The sequence below is a fragment of the Coffea arabica genome, chromosome 2c (assembly GCF_036785885.1).
Source record: "Coffea arabica cultivar ET-39 chromosome 2c, Coffea Arabica ET-39 HiFi, whole genome shotgun sequence".
NCBI lineage: Eukaryota > Viridiplantae > Streptophyta > Magnoliopsida > Gentianales > Rubiaceae > Coffea > Coffea arabica.
In genome coordinates, this window is record NC_092312.1 from 23605339 (window position 1) to 23618080 (window position 12742).

The window sequence follows — 12742 nt, forward strand, 5'->3', positions numbered from 1 at the left end:
AAGGTTCTTCTACTCCCTTGCACGCACGCACGCATGACTACACATGCCATTACATATGCACATACAAAGAGTTGTCCATATTTGAAACTCAAGATTCTCTCTTTAACTTGATAAACGACTCATCATATTTAGTACGTGGGACTTACAGTAATTACATATCACAAGTGACAAACATTTTGGAACAACTCAAAAAGGAAAGTGTAACAGTTTCAACAAGATTAGCGAACAAACTAGAAGTGAGATGAAAAGCAAATCTCAGCCAGTTCTTGGGCTCTTTTGACTTTTGCATGCAGCCTAGCCGAGTAATGGCTGGCGTAATGCACTGCTAGTGCCTGCTTGCCAACTTGCTGAAGTATGCAATGCTATGTAGAATCTCAGGTTGGAAACATATCGAATTCGACATGTCACTCTTCACGATTGTGGCCTGAACAAATTGTAGTCGGGCACTGGTTCTCTAACGAGAACAATATTTATAATTTTCCTTTCTCCATTTTAGTGGATAGATGTTTGTGATGTATAGGTACATAAAAATGTGTAAACGATAAGAAAATGATGCTATTATTTGTAAAACCAGGACCTAAGAGCACTAATGCAGTGTAAGGATATGACAAAATTACTTGACGTAACCCCCCCCCCCCTCCATTTTAACTCTCTACGCATATCTGCAAAAATCAATCCCTTAAACATTTCTACCCTATGAAACAATCACAATAAGTTTTCAACCATCATTTTCAGGCAACAACCAACTGAAGTACATGCCTGTTTTGTAATCAAAAAAGATTACAAGCCAGTTTTTATATCCATCCACAAAACCAGTATTTTCGCTCAAATACTGTACAGCAAGTTCTACCAGTTAACCGCTGCTGAAGCATGCAGACAAATCATGGTGAAATACAAAATCAGAAAGCAAAGGGCCTAATCCAGGGAGGATTTTGACAGTTTTTTCTACATGTGAAAGCCAGTTTGTCAATCAGCCATGTCAACCACAATGCACAGGAAAGGACAAAGTTAGGAGGAAGTTGAATTTTCAGCAGACGCAGCCCTATACAGCAACCAGTCAATTCAATGTTTATGATTCATTTGATTCGGATCTTCAAACAGGCACTCGTTTAGGTCTCCCACGTTCAAAGAACTGCAGATATTAAATAAAAAAAAAGTGTCCTTAGCCCTCAGTCCAGGAAAATACGAGTTCAAGAGAACATACATTCTGAGAACCAGACTTCGTTTGTTACTCTGATCTCAAAATTGACTTCAGATAGTATAACACTGTGAGAAAATTCAAACGCAAGAGTATGGCACCATAAAAATTTGGTCAAATGAACCTCACTCTTAGTCTATTAATGACAAACTGATACATAGAAGATAATGCATGAAGATATAACTTTTCTGGCATATGAGGCACGTAATAAGCTTGGAAAAACATTCATGGAAAAGCATATGCTTTGCAACCCGGTCTTACTGGGTTGAAACACAAACAATTTTTAAGTTGCTAAACATACCGATGTCACAAATGGTTGACTGAAGAACCAACCAACAATTGGTAACCTCTGCAGGAAAATAGCAAGGGTAGGCCAGAAACCACTGCAAATTAAGATTTTCAAATTATTAATTATTAATCAACTTCCCCAGCACCCAAACTAAAGATTGAGGTGAGCTAACATGCATCGTATATCACTGATACCTGAAGAGCACAAAAAAACCATAAGTCTCCACGATCATTCCAATCATAGGCCACCCAATCATAACAAAGAAGAAGCCAACACCAAATGAGATTGAACCCTGTTTGCATGTAGAGTATCAGTACTATGACCAGGAATACTAAGAATGAGATGGGGAGAGAATGAGAGAGGAAAAAGGATGTAACCTTGAAATTTTGGCTCTTTGTGAAAAATAATAGGGTGGATTTAACTCCAATGGTCAAGGTCAATCCTAACAAGAAGAGTATCTGAACATCAGAGAAAAGTGGGCACCATTAGAAAAGCTGCAGGTAGAGGTAGACAAGTTCTTAATGCAGTATCAACATGATAAAGAAGTTTGAAAGGGGAGATTTTCTTACATTTCCAATTGCAATAAGTCCCTTGTCAAAGAAGTACAATACTCCAGCAGCAGTGAACACCACTCCAAACCCAGTCAATCCTATTCCAATTTCTGTTCCATTGGTGTAAACATAAGAAATATTGCAAAATAGGTTAAAAGTAATCAGTGACAGAAGAAAAGTAGCATGAAAACATGATCTGAGAAGAATTGCAAATTAAACTTTCTGCCCATCAAAAGTTATTCTGATTAATGCAAACTGATTACACTTCAATAATATGATCCAGATCAAAAATTTGTTCCAGAACCAACAAAAGGAAAGAGCTTTATCAGAATATAAACCAACAAAAGTACTGCAGTAGCATAAAGAAAATGCCAATAAACTCCTCCAGAGGCTTCAGAGTTTAAGTCATTAATTTTTAAAAGTCATGATTATCATTGAAAGATGGTAACAATCAATGTTATGAAAACCAACATAAAACCAATCTGCATTAACAGAATGTACAACCTTCATCAAATAATTCAGTTAGATATCTATGTTTATGATTCGAAATAAAAATGCCACATAACCAAGGAGCTCTTCCTCTAAATCCTGTATTTGCTATTAAGACAAATTCCCCAAACCATATATGTTATGTTTTCTAGTCAGTCTGCCACCTCTATCTTTGTCTCTGCGGTCTCTTCCCCCCACCCCCCCCCCCCAACCCTCTTGATTAGCAAACAAGTTATATTGAATAGCTCACTAGCTCCATTAAAAGCCAAATGCAATATCAACAATCTGTCAATTAATGAATTGATTCACAGCTTGACAGCACAAAGTTTGAAATAAAACTTTAGTCTAGTTAGCACAAATAAGTGAAAGACTATAATCGCAGTTAGACAGTACATGCAAGGATTTAAATTATATTTCTAGTCAAACAGCATACACTTTGCTTTACCAAGTGTTTAAATATATATTCTGTTTTCAATATCCCAATCAATTATGAAGCTCCACCTATGGTGGCCTTTGTATCAACAAACTTGTAATATATCCAATTTCAGGTCATAATCTGATCCAAAACAAATAAAACTTGCATTTAAAACATGCACCACATGTATTTGAATAGTACGGTCAAGCTTGCTGCAAATTGAAACATTGCACTTGAAGTGACCCCCCTAAGGACAAGTCTTGCTTACATAAAGTATTTTGACATGCTTCAACAACAGTTTCGCTTCTTAGAGCCAGTTACTTACCAGTAAAAGAGTGAACTGGCAGTTGCTCACCAGAATGTACAATCTCAAGGAGAAAAGAAAAATATCTTCTCGCAAGAACAATGAGGCCATAAAGCAACTATATTTTGTCCCCTCAGAATATACAACTCACACAATATCTGAAACAAGTTTAGTTTAGAGTAAAAATAAATAACTCTCTTTGTCCACCACAACCAAAATTTTAGGCATGGAATTAATTATGCCACACAGGAGAATGGTAATCCGATCACAATGAATGCAGGAATAACAGAAAACTCTCATACTGATGCTGTCCAAGAGCCAAAAATGATGAAGAACCACAATGTGAAAAAAAATACTTCAAACCAGTATCAAATCATAAAGCAATCACTATGACAAGATGGAAAGGAGATAGAATATTCTGTTGACTCACTTCTCAAATCACTTGTTTCAAATGACACCATCTTGCTGAGCAACCAACTTCTTCCTTCTGGCTGCAGAAACCACACAAAGTTTCAAGAAAAATAGCAAAAGAAATAACAAATTACACAAAGGAATCCAATATATACAATTCTAATGAGCATGAGCTTGCAAATAGCTCTAGGTTATACAGTCCCTAAAGTCACCGCTTCAATCCCCATTCGGAATCAAAAACTGACCACCAATTAATCCATGCATTACGTGATAAGAATCAGGCAGACAATGACAATGCTTGTAATGGTAACCTATTAATCTGTTAATATACTCTTCAATTTTCTCATACTTTAATTTATAAAGAACGACAAAATTGCACTGATGCCGTCGGACATACTATATGAAGATACACGAGTACACGTAACCCCATAAAACCTCCTACAAGCTTTACAGAGTATAGATGACAAATTTCTATGTTTTCTCAATTATTTTGGGGATAAATTATTAGTTTTCTTTTAAATAAAATAAACAACAGAAATACAGCAACCAATTAGCAAGCAATTTAAGAGACTAAATTTATAGTTCCTGAAAATCAAACCGCTAGAATCAGCAACAAATTGGTAAGCTGATTTAATAGCTAAAGATGTTTTTAAAAAATTGCAGAAACATTCAAGGACAACATAGTGCACTACCGTTGATTAACTCGCAAAAAATATATAAATAAAATGTCAGCATCTAAAATAGTTATTCCGAGATATGTCATCACCTAGTTTCTCACACCAAATAGCCTTAGAATATACGAAACATAAAGGAGTATCCTGATATTAATTGATCATTCTTATGTTCCAAAATTAATCATCGCAAAAGCCAGAAACACTAAATTAGAAAATCGGAACCAAAAAAAATCACTTACTTTTCCGTCATTCCCTCGGAAAACAACCACAAATACCGTAAAAAGTAGTAATCAACAAAACGCAACGATTAACTAAGGTACATTGCACAAATAAATTCGATTCCGATAAAATTAGAGTTCACGAACCGATTACAGAAAGTGCACGCTTGATTGTGTGAAAGCGTGGAATTGCGTGAGAAGCCGAGAACGATATAAGGGAGAGAGAGAGAGAGAGAAAGATATGAGTGGTAATGGTACCTGTTACTGGTAGCTTTCCAGAGAGAGAGAGAGAGAGAGGAGGGCGGAGGATGGCGAACTCTGTATACTGCAGGAAGAAAATGGAAGGCGCGTTCTCCGTGTTTGGAGACTGGTACTGAATTTTCAGTTGCTTATATACGAGGGATCGGAAAATCAAATTTGTTTCATTTCTGTTTTTTTAAAACTTTTTCTTTTTTCTTTGACATTTTCTTTTTTTTTTTGTTTTGGTATTTTGCGTTTGTTTGAAAGTTCCGAAAATTTACGGCGTGATTGAATAAACCGGTACCAAAAAATTAAGAAATCTGTTAGATATCTTAATGGCTTAGAATTTTAGTTTTCTTTGGTAATAAGAATTTTAGTGGCATAGTCAATTTGTTCTGTTTTCTGATGTCTATTATGGCTCAGACTGTAAATTGACTATCCGTTTGAATTGCTAGTTTTTAGAATTTTTATTAAAAAAATATACTGTAACAATTTAATGTATGTTTTGATAAAAAGGTGATTATAAAATATATTCACAAAAAATACAAAAAAAAAATTTGTTCTGTTATTTTTAGTTTTATTTTACATTAATTACTTATATCCTTATACTATATAAGAATGAGTTTTGGTGAAAGAGAGGATTGCATTTCAACCGCACAGACAGGGATCTTTTGGAAATGTGAAATATTCTGATGTGTTTTACAAGCTATAGGTATAAGTGAGGGAAGCTTGTAGTTAGGTATATTATCCAAAATACCCTTATTTATAGAGGGGTAAAACTTTATATTGGTGAAATATTTGGGTATTTATGGTACGTGCAATTAATCTGCACCCATTTGTTGCTTTTGGTACAACGCACATAAGCCAGTGAGTTTGTGAAATTACTGTAATATCCCTTAACTAACAATTAGTGGGGCTTTTGAGCCGCTTGCTGTGTCTGAAACGCTTGACTGGTTGCTGTACCCTCTTAAATGCTAAGGCTTGGTCGGAACCCATTTCTTGTTCATTTACATCTGAATTTAACGGCCATAAACGTGGGTCTGTTTACTCCCCTTTGAGCTTTAGTGCTTCAGTTTTGTCTTTTTGGCTTTGACTACCCCGTCTTGCCTCATCGTTTCCCTCTTCATCCAATCTCAGCTCTGAATTGCCCATTTGCTCTTCATTAATTACCCCCCAACTCAATGGCCAAACCGCCGGTATGTTACTGCCGAACCCGTCGCCCATCAGTTTCACCCTTTTCGCATTCTGCAATTGGGATATTTCTTCGTGGCTTCATGCTAAGCACCTCGAAATGTACTTCAGTCGCAGCTACTCCTGGTGGTTCAGCTTGAAGTGAGAGTTGTCCCCCCAATTTTTCCAGCCCTCCCCTTAATTTTGACGATTTGTTCTTAATTCCTGCAATAATAGACTCTTATCGTGCATTTCAGCTGCAAGATAGCATTTTCCGTACAAATCCGGTTGTCCTCTGTAATTTGACTGGTTAACTTATATTTTTATAGGTTTGGAGCAACATTCAGAAGGAGCTCTCGGTTGGGTTTCTGGAATAAGGTTAGTTTTTTGACATACTCTGCCTTTCTGCAGTATGCACGAATTTCATTTTCACAGAGTTTGATTGTCGCGCTTTGTGAAGTGCTTGATTATATCGTGTATTGTTGATTTCTAGCTATTTGGTGTGCCTCTTTATTCTTTTTCGGACTGAATTGCCCCTTTGTCTCGGTTATCCGATTATTCCACTGGTATTTAGTCTCATCTAGGCTTCGGCTCTTTAACTCGAGCTTCAAAATATTAAAGCCTATGCTTTCTGAAAAATTTATAGAAGCAAGCAGACCTAATAAGTAGATAGGTAGATAGGAATTTAGCCAACGAGGTGCCTGTACAGTTTGAGATTATACATAGGGCAGGGGATATAGAAGTTTCAGCTTATAGCAGCCACTGGTCTAGCTTCTCCAACATCCACGGGTCTGATTTCACCGCCTCCTTCCCCTGTCAACCATGCATGCATGGATGCCCTGAAGTAACAGATCAGAGGATCAAAATTACAGTTAATTTATACCGAAAGTTAATAATATATGGAATTTCTAGACCATAAATTAATCCTTGCATTTTGAAGATATCAAGATAAGGAGTAAGAAGTGACAAAGTAAATTAAGTTGATCTAAAAGATCTGTTAAGTTCATTTTTGGAACTCAGAAATCCACTCCCGGAATGTTTAAACTCATACTAACACTCCATAATGTTATTCGTCTCTCTTTTCCTCTGCTTAAAAGGACAACAAATTATGCATAGATTTTTGTGTAGAGAAAAAAACCCTCAGATCATTTGGATGATCAGATGCCTGAAACAGCTAAGTCAGCAGCTTTCTCAACTGCTTTTGAATTTTGAAAATCCATTTGGTGCAGCTGATTTTTTTTACTTTATGTCTACCAAGGATCATATGATCATGCTTGACAAGCATGACTAAACCTAATTGAAACGTCAAAAAGATTGCCAGCTGATCACTCTTCTCTTGTTTTCCCCATGGAGAACAAGCCTGAGTTAATGAAAACATGAATGGATATTATCTTCTGTACAAGTACTTCGAGAGAGGAAATTTTAGGCTCCTTGCAACCTGTTAGTGATTTTCAGTAATCAAATCAGAATATCCCTGAAACGGAAGGGGAAAGGTAGAAAGCATATATTCCAAAATCTAATGCCATTTAGATTAGGGGCTCATTTGCAATTACCTTTAAACCCATATCTTCAGACACATTAGATTGGTATCTTGTTGAAACTTCCAATGGGCAACTCCCTCCTTTGGTAATAAAATTAGCATTGCAAAGACTCAAAAGTTGCAAGAGTATATGAGACCCAATATAGCCACTATCACCCATGGTCACCCTATTTCCTTGACCTTCCACATCTGGAGAGTACTCTGCAACAGATGTTAGACACTGAAAAATGGCTAGCAGTCTTTCCAGTGGGAAAGTTCCGGGACCCTTCATGAGTAATTCCTGTTCAGCAGTTTGCTTCTGTTCCAATGATTTTACAGAGCTCCTGATAAGATAACAAGGAAAAAGAATCAGCAAAAAAAAAAAGGCTTCCTAAGATGACTCATACAATGCTGAGAAAATGATGCAACGAGAAGCAAGACTGCAGCCTTTGGGAACATGTTCGTAAAGGTTTAGCAAGTTTGGACACTTCAAGTTGCATCTGACAGTCATGAACCATACAGAATTGCGAAATATCTTTCAAAGTTCTTTTTTTTTTTCTGATTTCTGAAACTACAAATGACTATTGTTAAGCAAAGTTAAAAACGAGAATGTAAAAAGAGTCCACATAACAAGGCAAAAAGAAAACAAAGTAATTCTATTTTTTTCCCCACCTATGAAACCTATGGGTCTTTAGTAAATCAATTAGACACATCAAACAAATAAGTATACTAAATTTTCATTCAACCTAATTCTACTCATACGAGTTAGTGCTATAAGATTTTTGTTTTTGACAATTCAATTTTGATAACAAATATGTTAATTATATTGTTTTATGTAAGAGAAACACATTTTAATTTTAGTTGTATGTTGATTAATCAATACTTTCATACTTATGAGTTTCATAAGAATAGGAAGGAATTTGTTTAATTATAATTTGTTGAGTTGCGCCTAAATTTGGTACTTAGACTACCGATGTAATTGCTGTTAAGATCAAACCTTATGCAAGTTGAGTGAAATGAGGATTTGCTTTTGTTTTATTGAATAAGAATGAAAATTTTGTTTAATGTCAGTTTGATTCCTTGATCATACTTTAAATTCAGCTATTTTTTCTCAATTTAACGGAAGGATTTTTTTTATCAAAAAATCCATGAAATATTCCTTTATTAAGGTGCATGCATAATTGTGAGGACCCGCAAATTTCCTACATTTTTTTCCTCAAAAATGCCTTTTATTTGAAAATTATTATTTATTAAGGCCCCCTACCTCATTATATCACACTAAGTGTAAATAAACCTAGAAAATAAGGTTTTACGCTTTGGTTTCAAGTTTTGAGCAAAATTAGGGTTTTTGCGATTTTTCCGCCGGATGAATTTTCGGTACTGGCCAAGGATCAATTTGATGATTAAAAGTGACTCTTAAGTGAGAAATAATATGTGAGTAGTAGCAATGATATAAGGTTAGTGAATGGAAGGTAAAAACCCTAGTACGTGAGTTTTTAAGAAAAACGGCGCGAACCGGGGGGTCCCGCGCATTACCGATTGAACGCACCGCTTGACCACCATTTTTTTTCTTATCCAACAAGTTGTTGACTTTGGCACATAATATCTTCTCTCTTGGCAGCATGTTGACCGAAAATTGGTGGCTAAGAAAGGCAAGAAAGAAAGAGAAAAAAAGAAAGGGTGGTGGTGGTGACACTTGTCACCACCTCATGGCTTCTTACCAAGACAAACTCCATCCATATAACCTTAACACTTAGCCAATTCTTCCTCATTTCTGCTGGTGCTGGCCGAACTTAGCTTGGAGAAAACACCAAGGAAGATTTCTTCATTTCACCTTCAAATCCAACAACTTAGTGAGAAAATCAACAAAGTAAACCGATTAAACCTACTCTTGAGTGATTATCTAGTGATTGGTGGTGGAAATTTGGGAAGAGAGAGCTTGGGGCTATACTTGGGGAACTCAAATCAAGGTAAGAGGATGATATCTCTCCAACTTTCTCTTTCAATCATGGTTAAAGTAAGCTTAGTAGCTTGATTGGTGGTAGATTCATGGATGCTAGCATGTGTAGAAGTTTTTCCCCAATTTATTTGATGAACTAGGGTTTCTGAATTTCTGCTCAAGTTGATGTATGATGCATGAATGTTGCAATTAAAGTTATATAAGGTTGTTTAGTGGTGATTAGAACCAGAAATTTGAGGAAATTACACTTAGAGCTAAAAATTCCAGATTTCTGGAAAATTTCCCAAGCATTCTGTCCGAAATTGTATCTATATGTTAGAGGCCGAATTGGCCTTTGGTCAAAGAAGGAAAGTTGTAGAGAATGGTGTTTTATAGGTGCCTGTAAAATTTCAGCTCAATCGGAGCAACGTAGGATGTGAAAAGTCCAAAATACCCTTACTGTTCTAGGTATTTCCCAGCAGTCCGTTTCAGCAGTTGAGTCCAGTTTACCACGATTTTTGACCAGGATCCATTTTGATTTAGCTCTGGACCAAAACATGAAAGTTTTGGTGCTATGAAGTAGCTTTAAAATGCCTCTAAGAACACCTGATTCGGACTTGTGTACACTGAGTTAGGTTCATTACAGTGTTCTGCGTTTAAACAACCGACGAATTGGTTTCAGGTTTAGTAATTCGAGAATTTGACTAAGTTACATTGGAAACTGGACTACGTGACCTTCATGAATGTTGCAGCTCTGTGTCTTAGCTTCGAAACGGCGTAGGTTTAGTTTTAATCCGATAAGCGTAGCCTCGGGTATGGTATTACCGCATTTGTACGTCAAATCTGTCTTGAACTAAATTGCGTTTCTGCACTTGTACTTAATACGATTCTTGTTATTATGATATGGTGAGCCTATGGAACGGCTCTTGACATAAATTGCTGATTGTATGATGTTGGGATGTTGTTGAAGAAAAATAATGAAGCCTAAATGGCTGGAAATTAGGTAAACACAAAGGGCATGCTGTCCGAATTTTTACTCGAAGTCTAGAAAACTATCTTTGCGACTTGAGTGAAGGTTAAGTGATTATTCCTTGAACTATCGAGGACCTTTGTCATTTGTTTATCAAGGGTTATATGTTAGGACTTGGCCGAACTTGTACCCTTAGGAAAACGATATGAAACACTATGAAATCGTTTTACTTGCACTTTTGACTCAAGAGTCATTTTCAAGCAAAAATGTTATCAAATTTTTCAGTTTGAAGAGCGAGCAACTATTTCACGACTCTTCTCAAGTGAATTTCAATTTCTTGATTCTTAATTGAACGAAACGCTTAAGTTTCGAATCTTAGTTGATTTTCAAAGTTCTCAAGTTGAGTTTTATCGCAGATTTGGACTCCCAACCCGGAGTACCACCTCGACGCGAAAACTAGAAGCACTATTGTGATGAGTGCTTCCAAATATCCGATTGTACTTGATGTGTGTGTTCCCTACTTGACTTGCGTGATTACATGACAATGAATGAAAGGGCAAGGGTGTACTTTATCGCACTTGCCCTAATATGACCTGTTCTTGCTATTGATCATACTTGACTTGTTGTACATGTACTTGAATTATATCTTGCCTGGAATTCCAGAAACCCTGTGGCTAGTTAATCGAGTCGAGCCGGCAAGGGTCTGGTCGATTAGATAACAAACCCTGGGTCATTTGTAATGTCGAGTGGAGTGTTATCTCCTCGACTAACGGTATACTCGAGTATTACCACCCATGTTTTGTATGGCGTGCGGGCCCGGAATAGGGGGGTTGATTGGTGGACGGAAATTGGCGTGTAGCGGAGTTTATTTGGACTTGGAATTACTTGAAAGTTGACGGAGTGTCAACTACCACTTGACCAAGCTGGAATGGAGCCGTAACATGAATACCGTATCCTTATATGTGAATGTGCATCTAATACTACTTGACTAGCTGAAGTACTATTTCCTTGATTTGACTTGTTTGCTCGCCATTTCACTTTTATTTTGCTATAACTTGGTTGCTGACCAATTTGATACTTGGGAACTTTACTGAGCTTTGGCTCACCCCGTTAGTTTGTTTTCCTTACAGGGGTACGGGTGACGCGAGAGACTTGTAAAAGACTAGTGTAGCCTTTTGTTTTGACTTTTGACTTTTTGGTCTTGTACTCGCGTTATTCCTCGAACGAAACATGTTGTACTTGGATTGTATACGTTTTGTACTAGTTGGTGTATTAAGACTTTGTACCTGATTCCTATCAATGTAAATTATAAGTTTGAATCGTGAATATTATTTATGGCGCATGGTTGTGTATATATGATTCGATTGAGATAGTGAGTGAGTCCTGGCGAGAGCTGGGCAGGCGGTCCGCTGAGCCCTTTGGTACGCCTTAGGGGGAGGTGGGGTCGTCACAGGTGGTATCAGAGCTTAAGCTTGAATTGATCCGGATAGATTGAGTGCTTGACTTGATAGGCTAGGGTTTTATTATCGAGTTTAGCCTTAGCCTTGTTTTGTGCTTGATGTGTACTTACCTTTGCAATGTTATTTGCAAACTTAGGTGATGGCAGACACTGACTCTTCTGGGGGTGCTGGACCGTCCCAGCCTGCACCTACTGACATACCGACCGAGATACCTACTGAGGTGCCTGAGGTGCCTACTGACGCACCTACTGACGCTCCCGTGGTCGAGCCATATCTAGCGGGCCCTGTATGTCTCGTGATCACATACCAGGAGGTTCCCGGCGGGCCAGTGCAGCGGTGGTCCCCAGCGCGCAAGATCCGGCGCTGCGATTGCTGGAAGACCTACTCTTACCCTGACCGAGTAGTGCTTGCTATAGATGACGATCGGAGACGATTGGGTAGCACCAATCGTAGGTGCTTTGCGGAGATAGAGCGTCTCCAGGCCACTCTCCGAGATCAGGGAGCTCGGATACGAGAGTTGGAGGCCGCAGTTCTGGCAGAGCAGCAGCAGTCTGATGCTTACCGTGATCAGGCTCATGCGGTGACTGGACGTTTGATGCACATAGTTGGACACATACGAGACCGGACCGACCACATCCTGACTGAGTGCGAGGCACTTGTAGAGGATGTGATGCAGGACTTAGCCGAGGAGGGCCAAGCGCCTGTAGCTCCTGCCGCTCCCGGTGGCCCTGAGGAGGATCCAGGGGAGGGTCCTGAGGAGGACCTGGAGGAGGAGCCGAGCGCGTCCTCGGAGTCGGTTGGGTCGGCGTCTAGCCAGACCACTTGTTAGGATCAGGGTTTAGGAGTTTTTGTGAGTTAGTTAGGAACATAGTGGGACGACACGTCTTCTTTTGTT

General features: G+C 38.1%; 1 protein-coding gene and 1 long non-coding RNA gene across 2 annotated transcripts; one reads left to right on the plus strand and one right to left on the minus strand.

Moving 5' to 3' along the window:
* Positions 1–818: 818 nt before the first annotated feature.
* LOC113724094 (vesicle transport protein GOT1-like) lies at positions 819–4940 on the minus strand. Its single transcript, XM_072077254.1, has 7 exons — positions 4808–4940; positions 3677–3737; positions 2057–2148; positions 1865–1945; positions 1682–1779; positions 1500–1581; positions 819–1132 (listed from the first exon to the last, which is right to left on the minus strand). The coding sequence occupies exons 2-7, from the start codon at positions 3705–3707 to the stop codon at positions 1094–1096; spliced, it is 423 nt and encodes a 140-aa protein (XP_071933355.1). The 5' UTR covers positions 3708–3737; positions 4808–4940; the 3' UTR covers positions 819–1093.
* Positions 4941–5762: 822 nt separating this feature from the next.
* LOC140035877 (uncharacterized) lies at positions 5763–11718 on the plus strand. The gene is made up of 3 exons (XR_011839779.1): positions 5763–6121; positions 6289–6337; positions 11518–11718. It is a non-coding gene; the product is annotated as an uncharacterized lncRNA (long non-coding RNA).
* Positions 11719–12742: the final 1024 nt, after the last annotated feature.